The following is an 18,498-nucleotide window of genomic DNA, read 5'->3' as shown; positions in this document are numbered from 1 at the left end:
GCCAAAAAAAAAAAAAAAAACAAAAATAAAAAGAAAGTATCGAGAACGTGCTCCCAGGAAGGAGCAAAAAATATCAGTTTTTTACTATCGGATTCAAGGGTACCCCAGCGGGACCATGCAATTCACTGGCGGCCTCTGGGGAGGAAGTCGAGTGGACTTCATTAGGAAATGGCACGCGCACCCCGCCCATGATCCCGGAGTTATGCAGCACGCGGGTTGTGCCCTTTTGACATGATCTTGAAGAGGGAAAGGAGATTGATGTCCCCCACTTCATGAGCCAAGTGGTCGGAGCCATTCAGAAGACCAGCCGGGCTGGAGAGATTGTGGACGAGATGGTGGCTGAAGCCGTCGACATGCTCAAGCTGGCCAACTTCATACTTGAGCGGGGGCAAGGGGAGCAAGTTGTAAGCTATATGTGTGCGAGCCATGGTCAAAGTATTGGTTTAGGCAGTTTAATGGGAAGTTATGGGAATATCATGTTTGTTGTTTGCTGTGGTATAACCTAAACACGGGAGTGTCCCAGCCCGGAATCGCACTCGCAGGCCTAATGGTGGTCTCCCATCCAAGAGCGCCATGTCTACATGGTAGGCTGGGCCGGTTGGCAACTAAGCCTGTCGTGAATGCCTATAGCGCAAGCAAACGCCAACGTCGCCTCCAGCTTGGTGAAACCGTTGAGACCTGACGGCCCGGAACATTCCCTGGCATTCGAGGCTGTATCTCGAGCGATGGGCGAGGTCAACACGCCTTCTATTGTCTGGGAGACGGATGCGTATGGTGTCTCGTCTCATTGCGATCCCACACCCCAGGAATAGATTTGGACAAGATCAGGTGGTCCCTTGAATGCAGATCGTGGAGGGGTTAAACATCGTTTGGAAGAGATTCGCCGGCTGGGCGTCTTCTCGCCTGTTGGCTTTATCAAATGCCGCGGGTATTTCATATACCAAGATCACAGTTGCATCATCTGGTGTCCCAGTCCACCATTCACTTCGAGCGTATCTCAATGGCAGCTTGGGCGACGAACCAGGGCAGCTCTCACCACACATCGCTGGGGTCCACCTCGTGCTTCTCGCCGTCGTCCCTCACATGTTGCCGCTTTACGTCCCTCTTCATGGGCTTGCGCATGTCGTAAGGCGTCCTCACTAGACAGGTTCGGGTCGGTTGAGTGTTCGCCGTAATAGTCCTTGACCACCCGAAAGACGCTGTAGCCCATGTTCTTGTAGAAAGTGATCGCCTTGTGATTGCTGACGCGCACAAACAGGTCGACGAACCAGGCATCGTTGGCATCGGCAGCCACTTCGAGCTGCTCCGTCAGCAGCTTCCCAATGCCGAGACGGCGAGCCTCCGGAGCGACGGTGACGGCAGTGATGTGGGCGTGCCAAGGAAGGTAGTGCTCTGAGAACTGATAAATCTCGGGCGAGGATTCAAGCTTCCCCATGACTGTAGCAATCAGCGGTCAGCAGCCCGAAGAGCAAGCGCAACAAAAGGACCTGTCCCTACTATAACCGATGATGTTGCCGTGCTGGTCCTCGGCGACCTGGAAGAGTGAGGGCCATTTCGCGTAGTACTGCAGGTAGAAGCCGAGCTCATACGTTTCCGTAAATGGATCGAGGTTGCATTTTGAGAGCTTGTTCAGGTCGTCGGGCCTGAACCTACGGAAGTTGGCCATGGCACGAGCAGAGGCTGCGTTGTGGGAGTTGTCGGCCTGGTTCGAGGGGAGCCTGCTTGGATATTTTGTTAACGAGGTTCGCAAGCGTTTGAGCGCACAAGGAGGGGCAGTGTGACCAAGGTCATTGTGGGGTCTGACAGCAGTTCTTGCTGGCTCCTTAATTGGTCAGCTTCTTGATTAACCCTGCATCTGCCCGCCCCTCCATCGGCCTGTTCCTGAAGACCACCTGAAGCTGAATCCGGTCATTCCGAGTTGGTTTTTTGCCCGTTTCTGGAAGCATCTAAACCGGCGTGGGGTCTGTAATTTTGAGCTCTGAGCTTCTTGAATGTTTTTGTTGTTTCTTCTCCTTTTTCTCAGCTTTTGATCTTAGGTGCAGAATTGGAAGGCTTGGTGCAGTAATTTGTACCACGCAAATTCATGCGAACCGTGGTCGTCGTCTCGTTAGAGGTGGGTACCCTGCCCATCTCGGTCCTGTAATCCCATCCCCTGGTCACCCCCCCACCGTCAGGCCGCTGTGCCGGCCCAGAAACGGGATTTGGAGTCTTGGACGCGGAATGCTACATGGCTTTTGAAGAAAAGAAAAACTGCGGCCCGACAACCGACCACTCACCGGGGGATTTGAAGCAAACATTCTCTGCTATTTTAAATCCCATTGCTTTGTCGACGTGACAACTACAACACGACGTTCCCTGCCTTGCGTTACCTCGCTCGCTGGGCCCTGTCATTGAAACAATCCGGGGTCAACCTCCGACACCAGCCCGTAATTTTCTTTCCATTAACACCCGGGACCGCCTGTCTACTATTGTGTTCGCCCGCCCAGCTATAGACCGCCAGGTCTGATATACCTTCGGTTTTCTACGAGTGTTTCTTCGCGGCTCACCGGCGATTCGTCATCCCTGCGCATAACCACGGCAACGAACAACTCCAAACGTCGAGTGACTCTAGCATCCCGCCCATTCATCATAACATCAACCCATCACATCGCGGTTGGGACCATCGGCCTACGGAGTGACGGGCAAATAATACCTTGCCAAACGTGGCAGCAACTTTTCAATTCGCAAGCTCAGCTCCCCGAACTCAATAATCCTCGATACAAACAGGCAGACCGCTAAAATGTCCTCCCCACGGACACCGCACCACTCGGCCCACCCTTCTCTCGATCACTCCGCCGCCTCCTTCGTCTCATACTCTCCACAAGAGCGCCGTCAATCCAAAGCCTCTTCATTCAATGAATCATCCGTGGACCTGGGACTGTCTAGTGGCGGCGGGATTAACGAGGCGGGAGGCGGAGGGCTGGGCAACCTGGCCGACGAACTAGCCGCTTTCTCCGACGAGGAGGATTACGACGGGTACGAAGAGGGGGACTACGATGAGGAAGCGGCGGACGATCAGGGTAGCGAAGGAGGGGCACCAGGGATAAGCCTCGATACTGCGGTCGACGACGCCAAGAAGGAGGAGGGGATCAGGGACAGCGGCGTGGACGTCGAGAGTCTATCAGGTTCCGGGAAAGGGCACAGCTCCAAGGGGAGTCTAGCGCTCCCAACGCCGAACGGGCGGGGGCATAGGAGGAAGGGCAGCGAGTACGACGGCAGCGAGTACGGGAGCGAGTCTGACCTCGAGTCACCCGGGATGCCATCCAAACTCGTAGAGCAGATGGACGAGGTCGAGTCGCTTGCCCGCCGGGGGACAGAAAGGAACGGCTCTTCCACCGACGGCACATTCAAGCGCGTAACCGACGGTCTCCGCGACCTCGGCTCCCAAGCCAACGTCGAAGGCGGCGCCACCCGGTAAGCCAACCCCATTCCCTTCTCTCACCCACACCCCCCCTTCCATCCCCGACTAACCAACCACCCCTCTCACCAGATTAATAACCGCGCACTCCGCCCTCACCACCCACCTCACCCACCAAACCCGCCAACTGCACAACCTCACCTTCCCCCTCCTCTCCCCCCTCGCCGCCCCCCCCCACCGAAGAGACCCTCGAAACCCTCCTCCCCATGCTCCTCACCCTGACGGACAGCATGCCGCGCCCCAGCACCAGCGCCCTACAATCCCTGTCCTCCCTACACACCCTCACCGCCGACCTGGTTCAAACCCTCAACTACCTCTCCGACACGCTGCACATGTCGCGCCAGACGACGACCACCGCCACGCGCCGCCTGCGCGCCGCCCGCGAGACGGTCGCCGAGCTGCGCCGCGACGAGGAGCTGCGCGAGGAGGGCGAGCGCTGGCTCGATCGCGGCGGCTGGGGCGAGCGCCTGCAGCGCCGCGAGTGCGCGCTCGTGTGTGGCGACGTCGTGGGCGGGTTCGAGAAGGTCTGCGATGATTGGCGCGAGAGGCTGGTCAGTCGGCTGCAGCTGGAGGAGGCGGGGCAGGCTTGATCTTGGTTCTTTAGACGGTCGAGTTGTTGTGGGTTGGGAGGGGGTGAAAAGGGGGTTCGGGCTGGAGGGAGGGAAGCGTCGTCGTCTTCTTTGTTTTGCTTGTGGTGCTTTTTTTTGGGCGGATGGGATGCATATACGACGGTGCGATGCGAGCGGCGGCGGCGGCGGGGATGGGATAATGAATGGTCTGATACACACACATATACATATACCATAACGGCGTTTTGGGAAGGTCGATGGAGCGAAGGGAGACATGGCGACGGCACAGGTCTGGTGGTATCAAGAGCGAGGGGTATCGCGTCCTTGTGGACGGGTGGTTGTTGTGTTGGCATAGAACGGCAGGATTAGATTTCACGACTGTGTTATTGGCAGGCCAAGTTGGCTGCGCTAGACACTCGGGTAGATGAGTAATGAGATTACAGATGTGGCCGTTGACATCCTCCGATGAGTTGGGACCGGGACGGTTGACTATTGACCCTACTGCGTGATATTTCTGAGTCTGGCAAGCCGAAAGGCCAGAACTACAGGTCAATGACAGACAATCGAACCTCGACACATCAATCAAACCGAGCATGCAATTGTGAAAGAGATCTATGCGATATCTATGACAAGCCTAAGCTGGTCCAAGATCTACCCATCTCAATCAATCCGACTCTTCACCCGACCCCGACCCCTCAGATCCATCCTCCATCTCCTCGTCTTCGTCATCTTCCTCCTCCTCCTCCTCTTCCTCCTCATCCGCCTTCAGCCCATAGTCGTTATAAAAATGCGACAGCGTCTGCACCTGGGTCTTGTACCCAGCAGTACCAAGCGCCTTGACCATGTTCTGTATCATCAAACCGTTAGTTAGCCGTTTCTATCCATCCTAACCGCCGCAAAAGAAGAACTCGAAAGCAAGAACTCACCTCCTCCATGATCGGCGCGCACGTCACCACCACGTTACTCTTCCCCGGCTCAAACACAGGCATGATAACCTCCCTCATAACAGCGCGGATCTCATCCTCCGTCACATCCCTCACGCGCGCCAGGATCTTGCGGTTCCATCCAGGCTCCAGGCCCCGGACAACACCAACAACATAGTTCTGCTGTGCGGCAGCAGCCATGGTAGCCTGCTCATCAGCAGCGCCAAACACAACCCCACTAACGGCGCCCTCGACCAGGTGGCGGTCGAGGGGCACCTCGCCCGACGCCAGCTTGGCGACGGTGGCGCGGCTGGCCTCGATGGCCTTGCTGGCGTCGGGGGAGCGGTAGACGCGGAACTGGATGTAGCCGGCGTCAACCTCGCGCGAGAAGGACACGCCGTAAGCGAGGCCGTTGCCGCGGACGGCGTTCCACAGCGGGCCCTCGACCGCCTCGAGGTAGCCGAGCGCGACCAGGTACGCCGGCAGCCGCGGGTCCGAGTACGACGTGAAGCCCGTCGCCGTGCTAACGCTGTACGAGCTGTCGAGCGTCGTCATGGGGATGACGACGCTGCCGAAGACGCCGGGCTTCTGGCCCTCCGGGCTGAGCAGCGAGAAGAGCTTGGTGAGGGGGATGACGTCCTTGGTTGGGTTGAGGTGGGGGTTTTTGGTGAGGGCGTCCCAGGCGGCGACGGGGTTGTCGAGTTTGGCGATGTCCGCGGTCACGAGGACCCGCATGTTGTCGAAGGTGAAGAGGCTCTTGCGCAGCTCTTCGAACCACGAGACCACGGTTTCGGGCTCCTTTTCGATCAGCTTCTTCAGGCGGCGCAGATACACGGCCTTGACCAGCGTCCGTTTCGCCGCGAGGTACGACTCGGGCTCGAAGTGGATGGCTATCTCGACCTCGTGAGCCATAATGCGTCCATCTCGCTTCGCCTCCGGGATATCCGCAAGCGCCTTGACAATGGCCGCCTTGATCCTGACAGGGTCAAAGATGATGTCGAACATCAGGGTTCGCAGCCAGCTGATGATGGTAGTGTATTTCTCGCGGTCGAGCCGGAACTGGATGGCCACACCCTCGTAGTCGCCCAACCGGGAAGACGAGCTGATGTGGTAGCTGATCGTATCCTTCTCTAGTTGCTTGACCACTTCCTCGAACTCGATACGCTGGCCATCCTTTGTCACCGGGGAGTTGAAGAAGATGTCGGCGAACAGAGGTAGGAGCGGCTTGTACTTGATAGGGGTCTGCGACATGCCCAGGTGGACAGTAAGGTGCACAAAACCGGTGGGAACATCCTCGAACTGCACAAACAGCGGCAGTCCTTGGGGTGCTGCGTCGATGGCTTTCTGAGCGGCGTTATCCAACACGCCCAAATTCCGAGCATTGCCCGACCTCGCCGTTTCAGACTCGATGAAGTGGATAGATGTGGTGCCGGGAACTGGCCACTGATCGAGCACATCGGGCGGAATCGGCTTGTCGTTGTTCTTCTTGGCGTTCTCGAGCTTCTCGCTCAGCTTCTCTAGACCTTCTTTACCGAGCTCCTCCTTCCTCTTGGCCAGCCGCGCCTCCTCGTTCGCCTTGAGGGTTTTGGCGAGCTCCATGGACGGCTTGCCCAAGATGGAGATGTGGTTGGCATCTGAGATCCATTTCTTCAAGAATTCTCGCCATTGATCTTCGGTCCAGCCATCAAGGATATCGTACTCGCTCAGTGAAGATAGTTCCTTCAAGGTCGCACCATTGCGCTTCCCAAAGAGGTAGTCGGTAATGATATTAGTGGCGTAGAATCCCTCCGAGCCTTCAGCTTGGAGCTTCACTTGACGTTTCTCGCGCTGCAGGCACTCTTTGATGTAACCCATATCAAGGGGCTTCGATGCGACCTCCTTGAGAAGATTGATGAGGCGTTGCTCAACAAAGGCGAGCTTCTCGGTAGCCACACCAGTTGGCTGGAACCAGATAACCGAGTTTGGCCTGCTGTCCCACCAGTATGAAACTGAGCTCGCAAGGTGCTCCTTCTCGACCATGACGTTCTCGATGACCGATACGGACGATCCGCAAAGATATGTCATGATAATGTTCACGGCTGTCCCCTCGATCTGGTCGATGCAGCTGGGGCCGAAGAAAGCCACCACGATCTCACCCGTCGACTCGTCTTCTTCGGGAAACTCGACCGTCTCGACGATGGTCTTCTCTAGTGGCGGCGGCTGGGCTGAATCCACAAAAGGGCGCTTGAAGTGGGGATCCGGAGGTGGGATGTCATCCTTGATGCTTTCCTCGAAGTCGTCCAGTATCCTCAAGAGGTCGTCGTGGTCAGCTTCGCCGATGATAACGATGGCGAGATTCTGAGGCTGGTACATAGCCTTGTGGAACTCTCGGATACGTTGTGGGGTCAGAACTCTGAGTGCTTCCATCATGCCACCGGTCTCGTATCTAAACCCAATGTTTTCCGGGTATAGCAGTCGGCGAGCCCGCAGATCCATGAGCTCGTTGCTGCTGTATTGAAGAGCCTGCATCTCGGAGTAGACGACACCAGCATCATTACCCTCGCCATCAATATGGTGGACCTCGGTCACGCAGGCATCGTCAGTGATGTTGGGGACGACAACATGTTCGAGGTAGACGGGGAGGATCTGGGCGAAGCCCTCCCACCCTGCCGTCTCGAGCGTGTAGGCTGTGTGGTCGACGGCGGTCCAGGCGTTGGTGTTGGAATAAGCTCGGCCGGCCAACTTGTCCAGCAGTCCCTTATATTTGTAGCTCTTGGAGCCCATAAAGACAAGATGCTCGAGGGTGTGGGGAGCGCCCGAGTCGTCAAAGATCTCGGTGGCTAGGGTGAAGTAGCCGTTGATCTTGGGCCCTTTGCGGTCGGCCACAATGACCTGCATGCCGCTTCTCTCCGACTCATACTGGGTGATGGTCGTCGGGGCATAGTCGGTGCGGAAGCTCTGGACCTTGCGGAACCGGGGTCTCTGTTGGGCGGTCATGTTCCGGCCTGTCACTAATTGCATGAGACCCTGAAGGTAACTAGGGGATATGTTAGCAGTTGAGCAGCAAGGTTACATTTTGTCCGCTAGAAAGCTGTCCATCCGCTTGTCGTTGACCTCTCATCGCCGGGGTTCAAGCGACAACGACAGCAACAGCAAAAGTTCGCTATAAAGCATACCCGAAGTCCAACGACTGCTCCGGGGTATCCCGTGCCGAGACGACTCTGCTGATCGTGAACGCGAGCCACAGGAGCAGTGTCCGTAACATGAAGCTCTGGGAAGGCATCTCGCCGTGGTATAAGAGATGGCAGGCAGTATGGTCATCGGAGAAGGTGAGGTGGGAGATAGGAAGCCATAAGCAGGAGAGCGAAGGGGATGATGAGGCTTTGGGGTGGACAAGTGCCTCATGCCATGAAGAGTTGACGATAATGATTCTGCCGGGGAACCATAGATATCCTTGTCTCACCAAATGTGATATGCTATGGCGACATGATGTGGATAGATAGATGGATAGAGGCTGACAGACAGACGTACGTACCGGGTTGGTGAATGCAGGCTGCCAGCAAAGGGTCGCCTTGCTGCCTGGCCGAAGAGTTGAAGACCAATAGCGGTGTAGCTGCGTCCTTGCAGCTGATCGCTCTGGACAGTGGGATATGGGAAATCGTCGGGGGCCAAGGTTCAGGTCTGTCGGGCTCTCGGTCGATTAGTTGTTGTGTGCGGGGAGTTGTGTGATTTTAGTTAACTTTCTCTTTTTTTTTTTTTTTTTCCTTTTTCCTTTTTCGGAGACTTGAATAAACGTGGAAACACAGTAATGGTTTCAAATTTTCGTCACAGTTCCCATTTCTGTAAGAGGTCGTAAAATGTCTTACCGAGCACGGCAGTTGTAGCTCATGGACAGCCAACAGAAGGCGCACCTATCCACACCCAGTTGCGGCCCTGTTGGTTGTTGTACGGTGTAATCGTGAATCCCTGAATGGCGGGGCAGCGGCCGCCAGGGTGTGTGCCCCGCCATGTCAGCTCGCAGTGAGGGTCCACAACCACGGCGTCGGTGGTCACAGATTTGGGCTGGGATGGTATCTGATAGAGAACTGGTTCCCGATTGGCGCCAGATCCGAGACGAAAAGTGGCAGACCGGATGAGGGTCGGTATAGTGCGGCCCAAGACGACTTGCTATTGCGATGGCCGTTGATGACTAGGTAGCGATGGCTACCTACGTAATGGGTGACAGTGCTAGGGTATATTCACATTCGCAGACAAGCATATGCAAGTGACTTGGGCAAGGTTCGTAAAATTCACCACACACTTAACATGTTAAATAGGGTATCAAGACAACCACGAGGTCGATTTTTGGTCTGGTCTATATCGCGAGCTCTTTCTGAGAGCAAGCTAAGGGCGCTCGTCGGGAGAGCTGAGCTCTCTAACCCGGTGTCCCTCCCCAGAATCTGTCGTCAAATCCCTCGGCGTCCACCTTATGATGACATCCCAGAGCAGCGGACGACGTTTAGTGGCCGGCACGGCGAGACTCGGCGATGACACGGTTCATGTCCTCAACCTTCGCCTTGGCACGGCCGAAGGTGCCCAGCTGGTGGGTGGTTAGCGGTAATTCGGCAAAGAAAGCCATCGAGCACTCTTACCTTCTTCTTGGCGAGCTTACGGGCACGCTTGTCCTTGCTGTTGCGGAGAAGTTCGATGATGCGGCGCTCATAGGGAGCAAGGCTATTGCGTCGTCGTTAGTCACCCTCCAATTCACCCATGAAATGGTGTAGAAAAGAAAACGTACCCAGCGACCTCCTTGACGAGCTCGCGGACGAAAGAAGTCCGCTTGCTAAGGTGGCCCTTGGTGCGGCTCACACGCGGCTTGCTGACGCGGGCGGTGGTCTTCTGTATTCGGGGAAGAGCGAACATATCAGCCAAGGTCCATCATCCGCGGATATGCTTCGATATATCCCCGAGAGGATGAAGCAAGTGCGGAGATCCTCCACGAGGTGAGACAAGAAGGCTTATCTTACGTGGCCCTTGTTGAGACCCTGCGAAATCGCGAGTTAGCATTTTTGCGGTTTGGAGATGTGCAGAACCACGAGAAACAATTGAAGCTGCGCAAGATCGCGCAACTCCGAACTGCGATAGAAAAAAGAATCAAAACTTACGGTTGCCAGCCCGGTGCGGGGAGTCTCGTTCTTAGAAGCGGCCATTGTGACTGGTGATGCCGTGGTGATTGTCGTCGTGACGCTGAGCGGGAAAGGAGAGGAATAGAATTCGAGGTTTAGTTTTGTGGGTTGCAGGGCAAAAGTTCGAATAAAGTGGAGCTGCGTAGCCAGCTGGCATCAGCTGTATTTTGAGCATTGTCGGCCCGGGTTTGGTGGGGCTTCTCCAACGGCCCAAAGCAGGAGGGGCAGGGGTTCGGTTCGATCTTTGGGCCATGGAAGCCAAGAGTTGAAGCTTTGACACCGACTTCCAATTGGAGACAGCTTTGAACTTCGGAACCTTGGAACCTTGGAACCTTTGACAGGAACAACAACTTAACCTACTCGGACTTACCTCACCAAGGCCAACTCGAAGCGCTTGCGAAACGGTCGGCTGAACGGCAGTAATATATGGGTATCTGTTGCCGAAGTTACAACCAACTGCGGAACGCCGTAACTTGGTCGAGAGCGCCAACTCTCCAACGGTAGTCAGGTGTAAAGGTGCAGGAGGGGCCTGGCTTAAAGTGGCCTCAACTCGACAAGTTATCCCCGGCTTCGCTGGCGCCACGCTCCGAACAACGTACCTCCCAAACTAGCCATGGAAACTCCCGATCCGCCAGCCGCGCATATGGCGCAAGCCCTCGTCGATTTCTCTCTTTTCGGTGCGTTCCCCGAAGACGCTGTCTCGTCACTACCCATCAACGCCGAATCCCTACCCACGGCCATCAAGGCACTCGCAGACGCCAAGGCAAAGCTTCAGGTACGAGCCTACACATATTGAGAGCTGGGCGCATTCTAAGCATCCTCTTGCGCAGGCCGAAATACATGCTATCAGCGAGGAAACAGCCGACGACGTGAGAACCTGGCAAACGAATGCGCAATCCGTCCAGGACGACATCCTCCGATCCAAAGCTCTCGCGGCCGAGATAGTTAAGGCCTCCGAGACCCCTGCCGTGTCAGGACGTACAGTAGACGAGATCGAAGCGAAAGCCGACTTCCTGATTCGCGAGCTGAACTACAATGCCCAAGTCCACGAGACACTCAAGGGAATCAAAACCGTGAATCAGACCCTCGATGAGGTTGAGCAGGCGCGGGATGAACGGCGCATTCTAGATGCACTACACCTACTTGAAAGTGAGCAATGCGCCTATGAGCTTCGCTGGGCGCTGCTAATGTCCCCTAGAGTCCTGGAAGCAACTAGATGTCGTAGGAGTGAACAGGACCTGCCGTGCCGTCAAGCTCCTCGACATCAGGGCGTTCGAACTGAAATCAGATGTTCATGATGTGTTTGATCATGTGTGGAACGCACTTATCAATGTCGATGCGGAGAGCCAGAGGGTCTCAATAAGCAGTAGTCGAGAAGGTGAGTCTTGCCGATGCTGATTGTTCGTAGACGGCTCTGACCTGTGTAGATGAGCCAATGAGCCTCGAAAACGCCGTAATAGGTTTGAGGGCATACAATGAGGTGGATGAACGCATGAGCCGCCTCTGGCAGGACATCAACAAAGCGATCCTGCTTCCGAGGATGGATATCAGCAAGGAAACTTTGCCTAGCATCCACATTCAAGATGTGAGTGGACCAATGTCTTCAATCATCACCTACTCACATCACTACAGGGCGCACTTGAACTACGAGGCTCGTCAGACAAAACCTTTCAATCTCTCTTTGCAGACCTCGAGCAGGTCTTCTCTTTCCTAGTCCAGCGGCTACCCCCTGACCTTATCGATACTATCTCGGCCACCCTACTACCAGAAACAATACACAGTATTACCAGTGTCTGGCTGGACTCAGCCGTACCATCATCTCTCCGGGACATGGATAAGTTCCAAGAGGTCATTGAAGCTGCCAAAGCCTTCTGCGCAAGATTAAAAGCACTTGGTTTCACTAACCTCGGTGGTCTGCAAGAATGGGCGGACAATGCGCCGAAGGTGTGGCTCGCAAAATGCAGAGAAGCTGCGCTAGATTCTATGCGGATCAAGCTTTCTCGAGGTCTCGGGGCCCCGAAGCGGGTGGAAAAGGTAGAGAAACAGATGGTTTCGAAGTCAGAAGGCCAGCAATTGGTCGCTAATGGTGCTGTCGCTTCTGCTGACGACCACGGCTGGGACGCTTGGGATGATGGCGAGCAGGTGGTCCCAGAAGAAACAACAACCAACAAAACTGATGAGCCCCCGGATGGCGATGACGACGGTGCCGATGCGTGGGGTTGGGGAGAGGAGGAGGCCACAACAGAGGAACCGAGCGTGAAAGCTGCGGCGGTACCTAGCGAGAAAGAACCAGACGAGGAAGAAGACCCGTCGGAAGCTTGGGGATGGGGTGACGAAGGCGGCGCCGATGAAGCCGAAACTGCAGACAACCCTACAGCGCCGCGATCAGAACCACAGACCCGAGAGTTGGTCCTGAAAGAGACTTACAGCATCTCTTCCACGCCGCAGCCAGTTCTAGACTTGATATTTGCGATAGTCGAAGACGGTGCCGCCTTGACGCATGACAGCCACGCGAACAGCCCGGTCGCAGCTCAAGCAGCAGGGCTGTTCAGTCTTCCCACGCTCGTCCTAGCCATATTTCGGGCCATTTCACCTCACTATTACTCTCCGGGGATCGGTGGCAATATGCAAGTCGGACTCCAAGTAACGATGAACTCACGCTAATGGCCCTAGGTATCTCTACAACGACGCAGCCTACCTAGCAGAGCAGCTCTCTGAATTTGCCACAACCTGGAAGACACGCAGCGACATCAGCACGCGAGCTCAAAACATGCTACGACTGGACAACGACATCAAATCCCTACAATCTTTTGCCAACCGCGCCTACACCAACGAACTCTCCATCCAGAAAACGGTCCTGCGTGACCTATTAGGCGGTAAGCTGCCCTCCCCTTTATACCCCCATCTATCCTCTCCCGCCCACCCCCACCTCTCCAAGTACTAACCTCCCATCCCCACACACCCAGGCGAACAAAACCTCCTGCACCAACCCGACACCGCATCCGCCGTCTCCTCGGCCACAGCCCACGCCCGCTCCCTCGCCACGGCCTGGGAGGACATCCTCGCGCGCTCCGTCTGGCAGCAGGCGGTCGGCAGCCTGGTCGACGCCGTCGCCGCCAAGATGATCGCCGACGTCATGGACCTGCCCTCCATCGGCCAGGACGAGGCCTACAACATCGCAGGGCTGATCTCGTCCGTCGAGGAGCTCGATGATTTGTTCCTGCCGAGTCGGTTGGCGGCGGCATCGGGTTCCCAACGGGGGGTGATGAAGAAAGTGGAGGGCGAGGTACCTGTGACGGCGCAGTTTGCGGGGAACTGGTTGCGGCTGAAGTATCTTAGTGAGGTGCTGCAGAGTAACTTGAAGGATGTGCGGTTCTTGTGGGTGGAAGGGGAGCTGAGCTTGTATTTTACGGCGGAGGAGGTGGTGGATTTGGTGAAGGTGAGCTTTGAGGATAATGTGAGGACGAGGGAGGTGATTCGTGAGATTAGAGGGAATGTGCAGCCGTTGGGGGTGTGAAGGCGGGGGTGGAGAGGGTGTGGTTGATGGGGTTGTGAAATTGGACGGCAATGGATCCTTTACAGCAATTGCGTGGATATAATCGCTGTTGGATTGAGCCGTTTCGCTTTGAGGGTTTCTTTTTTTTGGTGTCGCTGGTCATTCGAGTTGGTCGAATGCCGTTTGTTTACTTACCCCTGAATCCAGAGCCTCGGCTAGCTATTCCCGAGCCTCAGATGTTTGTTTCCACCACAACTGCTTTGGGTTGCCCTGCATTACAACAGCACGCGACCTCCTGCAAAGAGAGAATTGGCAATATCCGGCCTCATTTTTTTGCACTACCGCGGTTACCGCGACTCGACAACGCAGCAATCCCCGAATACAGAGAAGACCGCATCCCCAATACGACGTTGCAGCTGTATGTCTTGCGGTCGCCCTGTCCGTGGCCTGCAGACGGCACAGTCCGGAATGCACACGGCGAGGCAAATGGATATGCAGTCTGCCACACTCGGTCTCTCGCCGGTCTCATTCCTTGGCCTCGTTTGTTTACACTCTGCAGGGCTGCCTTCTTCTGGCCGCCTACTCAGGGCGTGCATATGGGTTTTCCCTGTTTCCATTCCGAGTTGATAGGCAACGGCGCGATTGCTCCTTTTTTTTTATTGCGGCCGCCCTTCGCCGGCTTCCATCGCCCGCTATTGTGGCGGCGCCAAGTCATGCATGGCTGGTGCCTCATCCCTCGTGTCGGGAAGCAGAGGAGGGGGGGTCAGGCCACGCTCACGGTACCTGGCTGTACATACATGGACAAGTACCCGGTTTGCGAGAGCAAGGGGGGGATGGGGAAGGCGGAGCCGAGGCTGGAGTGCCGATGCTGTCAGGTACTTTCGGTGATCGGGCCGGGCTGATGGGGAGAGGTAAGGTCTGTCTTGGTTTCTGCGGCTCGGATTGGGTGTGATCGGTGATGGGATTCTGCACGGCATATTAAGGCGTAGCGTGGCATGGTGGACTAATGGTCTCGGAGGGCCGGGGGAGGTTTTGGGGAGACCGGTGAGGCGTGGTGGCGTATGGTCTGGGCTCTGGACAAACTACATTTACGGCAGGGGCGTGGAACAGGGATGGGGGGTGGTTGTTTGCTTTGCCCATCAGTCTGTTTCCGTTCTCCCGCTTCGGCTGCCTGTACAGTATCCGCCCACTACCGAGTCTTCGGGTCAAGTAGCTTGAGTAGCGCTTTGGCAGCGGGTTCTTGGCTTCTCGCATTTCTTGTCTATCAAAAATACAAATTATGGTGGCTAAGCTAAAGTCATTGTTCGCCTCGGAACCGAGACTAAGAATAGAAGACTCAACGAACGCCCCCTACTTTTGGTCCTTGATTATTGGATCAACAAACACCACTTCTACGCAGACCTCGTCGATCAACAAGCCACATTCAACAGATCGGGCAAACTGTTCAGAGCCAAGGCTTGTGTGACCCGAGACAGCGGGGCAACGAGACGACGTTGGCTCCTGCATCCAAGAAAGAGGCGAAGGATTGAACTAGAGAACCGAGACACAGACTAAGCTGGCATGTGAGCAAGGGGCTAAACGTATTTGCAACGAGCAAGAGGCGCTGAGGGGGCTCTCGTGAGACAAAGCCACTGGATTCGGAAGCACATGGATATGGACATGCGATGGATCGGACATCGAGAAGTCATCTTTTGCCGTGACGGTGATGGGATGGAGTGGGCCTGATCAAAAGCATGCTCCTGCGTCATGTCTCAACGCTCGTCCCTCCAGGAGCGGCTCAGCCTGACCGCAGAAAAAAGGAGCCGTGTCTCACTTGCGCGTACAGCATTGGCTAAGGGGAATACAAGCGCATTTTACCACGCCCGACTCCTGTGTCGGTTCCCGCAACCCCTGTCCATGTACATACATACGCGTTGCTATTGTCTTCACTTGACAGGCTTGGGAGTGGCGCCAGACGAGTTCCGTATATTGATGTCTCAGCCTGCTTTGGCTTCTCAACTCTCCTGTTGTATGGACACTGCATGTGCATGTACATACCAGAAGAATCTCGGCTCAAAGCGAGCTCTTCTCGCTCACCGGTCTCTGACCGATCAAATTTACGACACGAAAGGTCAAACATTGATCGATCCTTGCCTATATCAAGGGCCTTGCTAGGCGCGCACCCCCCAAAATTGCTGCGCGCGCACCCCCCGCCCAGAATTGCTAGGCGCGCACCCTGCAGGGTTAGGGTCAGAGGTTCAACATCGCCAACCCGCAATCAACACAGGTAAGCTGCATAGCAAAAACATGTTTTCTACGGCTAATCTGACCGTTCTAGAATGCTAGGAACCCACCAGAATGTCGCAAAACCCTCGCGCGGTCGAGCCGCAGGTGCTCGAACAACCTGCACCAGCCCTGCCGCTCGCCACAGAGTTTTCGGCTGCAGGCGAGGATTCTGACGAATACGACGATATCGATCTTCTTATCCTCCAGCCAATCGACCTCACAGAATCGGAGACCCTACCTCACCACCTCGCCCAACGCAACACCACGCTAATTCATTTGTTTTAGTTGCGACCATATAAACCCTAATCCTTTGGGCGGGGAGGGGGTGCACGCCTAGCAATTTCGGGCGGGGTGCGCGCGCAGCAATTTTGGGGGGTGCGCGCCTAGCAAGTCCCTATATCAATGAGCTTTTCATTTGTTGCGTGCTGGCCGGTGAGGCACCCACGTTATGGGCGTCGAGTGTCTCAATGTCGTGTAAGCAAGCAGTGTAATTGATCCGTCAATGACACCGATCTCAAATATGGAAGCTGTACAGTGTAACTGACGCTGTCCTTTCTCCTAAATCCCGCATGTCGTGATCTTGAAAAGGGGGTTGTTTGTCACACGCAATACTCGGTTAGAAACTAACGGGAAATCCGCATCAGATTAGATGAAGTACTTCTCAAAGTCCTGCTCCCTGGCATACTAAGTTCTGAGACGTCAACACTGATGTCGAGAAACGTGACTTATCACGTCACTTCGCCACAACACATACGTGGACATGCTAGGTCGGAGATCGTCCAAGACGGGAATATCAATCCGGCTGATCACCCCCCGAAAGAAGCAAACTAGGGCAACACGAGATGCATATGCAGCACCAGAACGTCGATGAGGCAGGAAAGCCCAGACGAGGCAACCAAATCTCACGAGGCACCTGAGGAGTGCATGACATCTGCACTTGACACAGACCGTGATAGGTCTCGCCCTGCCAAAAACCCCCGAGGCAACCGACTGTGTCCGGGTTGTCCCCTGTTACCTCTCGCTTATCTGAAGCTCTCTTCCAAAGTGCAGCGATGCTAACCGTGTACGTCTAAGCACCAGCTGATCCTCAACGATCCCCACCTCGCGGCGACAAAAGATGCCGTGTGCGACTGAGCGACAGAGCCAAGGCGGATAACCGCAGGCAGGCCACACATCGAGGCGGCAGGCGGCATGTCAGTTGTAGCCGAGCAAGCAGGAGGAGCTGGCAATGCCGTGGTACATGACGCCTTCACACGTCTCTCACCAAACTGCTGTCTGCTGTCACCCAAAGCTCTCGGCGAGCTCGGCGAGACGGGGGTCGAGTTTGCTTGGCCGGCCGGCCCTGGTCGGGTTTGTTAACGATTCTCTTATCGACGCGGAACGGCGGTGTGTAGTTGTATACCCCAAGTCGACGACAATCCCCGTCCCGAATCCAGGGCAGGTCACCGGGATAGGATCGAGCACGATCATGAAATGCACAACCACATATCTCCCACCCACTCACTCTACTCACCTTGATGGCCACACCGCCAAGGTCCCACCGTCTGCAGAGTCTTTGCATATCATCACATCCCCCTCTCCATCCCATCCTCCTATCCACATGCCGGTATATAACACACTAACACACAGTATAACACGCCCCATCGGGGCAAGTTACACTCTTACACTCCATAGGTACTTACTCCCGGCCCGACTACACACTAAACCTCCCACCTCGTCAGATGACGCGTCCAGTGACCAAGTTGCGTGACATCCAAGTTACTGAGAACGAACAAAACGGATATCATATCAGCCCCAACTAACACTAACACCCACACTAACGCCATCACGGGGATGATGGCGCTTGTTATATCTCACCCCTGCCTGGCCCTTGTGACACCCCAGTCAGCCCAGCCCAGCCCAGCCCAGCCCAGCCCAGCCCAGCCAGTGCCAGGGCCGTGACCCAACCCCCAGCAGTTACCGGTCCCGAATGAAATGGGGGTGCCCATGGTTTGGGGTAAACAAGCCATGAGAGGTGTGGGATGGGTGTGTGTGCGAGAAGAGAAGGGCGGGTGCACAAAGAGGCCCGTCTCGGAAGTAGCCGAGCGTGTGAGCCAGGGAAGCAGGGGAAGGGAGGGGGGAGGCCCATGGACAGGGCCGGGCCAGGGCCAGCCAGGGGCATGTTGGAGGCTCGAGGTTTCTGCTGTTGTTTGATGTCAAACTCTTCTACGCTAGGGGCGGTATGTTGTGTATTGTGTTGTCGTACAGAGAAAGTAAAGTGTACGAATGCCCACAAGGCAGCCGAATAAGCCGGTTGCGAGGCACGGCGCGGCTTAGATCGAGTCAGATAGGCAGACGCGGATTTCTATTTTCCGATTTTCCACTCCCCCTCCTTGTGCGCAACCTATCTGCTCAGGTGCGCGTGTGCGTTCATGCGTTGCGTGTGTTATCGTCTTGCGTGGCTGTCATGGTAGAGTCGTATCATCGTATCACATTATCAGCCATCTGAAAAAAAAAACGCGCTGGCTGGATGTGGGTTGAGTGTCAGGTTAAGTCAGGTTGGGAAGCTGACAATGCGGGCAGTCGTCGCCCGGAAGGAGATGCCCCATCCATTTCCACTCAGCCCAATCTTGGTTGCCCAGCAGGGTGAGGTACCCGTACCACC

At 55.7% G+C, this 18,498-nt stretch overlaps 7 protein-coding genes across 7 annotated transcripts in view; 4 read left to right on the top strand and 3 right to left on the bottom strand.

The window, feature by feature from the left end:
• Positions 1-812, top strand: part of CHGG_02590 (uncharacterized protein) — a gene marked incomplete at both ends in the record, with an annotated part of 1,645 nt that extends 833 nt beyond the window's left edge. The window contains 3 exons of the mRNA XM_001229105.1: positions 278-404; positions 524-584; positions 637-812. Coding sequence (XP_001229106.1) covers positions 278-404; positions 524-584; positions 637-812 — 364 coding nt within the window. The remainder of the gene's footprint in view (positions 1-277; positions 405-523; positions 585-636) is intronic.
• Positions 813-997: 185 nt separating this feature from the next.
• On the bottom strand, positions 998-1,666 carry CHGG_02589 (uncharacterized protein; the record flags this gene model as incomplete). Its single annotated transcript, XM_001229104.1, has 2 exons — positions 998-1,437; positions 1,498-1,666. The coding sequence occupies 2 exons, from the start codon at positions 1,664-1,666 to the stop codon at positions 998-1,000; spliced, it is 609 nt and encodes a 202-aa protein (XP_001229105.1).
• A 1,113-nt stretch (positions 1,667-2,779) lies between these two features.
• CHGG_02588 (uncharacterized protein) lies at positions 2,780-4,047 on the top strand (the record flags this gene model as incomplete). The annotated part of the gene is made up of 2 exons (XM_001229103.1): positions 2,780-3,453; positions 3,687-4,047. The coding sequence occupies 2 exons, from the start codon at positions 2,780-2,782 to the stop codon at positions 4,045-4,047; spliced, it is 1,035 nt and encodes a 344-aa protein (XP_001229104.1).
• Positions 4,048-4,690: 643 nt separating this feature from the next.
• CHGG_02587 (uncharacterized protein) lies at positions 4,691-8,211 on the bottom strand (the record flags this gene model as incomplete). Its single annotated transcript, XM_001229102.1, has 3 exons — positions 4,691-4,873; positions 4,953-7,965; positions 8,105-8,211. 3 exons carry the CDS (start codon positions 8,209-8,211, stop codon positions 4,691-4,693), a joined length of 3,303 nt encoding a protein of 1,100 aa, XP_001229103.1.
• Positions 8,212-9,426: 1,215 nt separating this feature from the next.
• CHGG_02586 (60S ribosomal protein L36) lies at positions 9,427-10,117 on the bottom strand (the record flags this gene model as incomplete). The annotated part of the gene is made up of 5 exons (XM_001229101.1): positions 9,427-9,507; positions 9,560-9,641; positions 9,706-9,806; positions 9,935-9,952; positions 10,073-10,117. 5 exons carry the CDS (start codon positions 10,115-10,117, stop codon positions 9,427-9,429), a joined length of 327 nt encoding a protein of 108 aa, XP_001229102.1.
• Positions 10,118-10,706: 589 nt separating this feature from the next.
• Positions 10,707-13,610, top strand: CHGG_02585 (uncharacterized protein; the record flags this gene model as incomplete). The annotated part of the gene is made up of 7 exons (XM_001229100.1): positions 10,707-10,868; positions 10,924-11,242; positions 11,292-11,471; positions 11,521-11,678; positions 11,792-12,736; positions 12,942-12,969; positions 13,060-13,610. The coding sequence occupies 7 exons, from the start codon at positions 10,707-10,709 to the stop codon at positions 13,608-13,610; spliced, it is 2,343 nt and encodes a 780-aa protein (XP_001229101.1).
• Positions 13,611-15,926: 2,316 nt separating this feature from the next.
• CHGG_02584 (uncharacterized protein) lies at positions 15,927-16,139 on the top strand (the record flags this gene model as incomplete). Its single annotated transcript, XM_001229099.1, has 1 exon — positions 15,927-16,139. The coding sequence occupies one exon, from the start codon at positions 15,927-15,929 to the stop codon at positions 16,137-16,139; it is 213 nt and encodes a 70-aa protein (XP_001229100.1).
• Between the last annotated feature and the right edge of the window lie 2,359 nt (positions 16,140-18,498).

Source organism: Chaetomium globosum, genomic scaffold, assembly GCF_000143365.1.
Source record: "Chaetomium globosum CBS 148.51 scaffold_2 genomic scaffold, whole genome shotgun sequence".
NCBI lineage: Eukaryota > Fungi > Ascomycota > Sordariomycetes > Sordariales > Chaetomiaceae > Chaetomium > Chaetomium globosum.
This window is presented reverse-complemented; position numbering and strand designations above follow the sequence as displayed.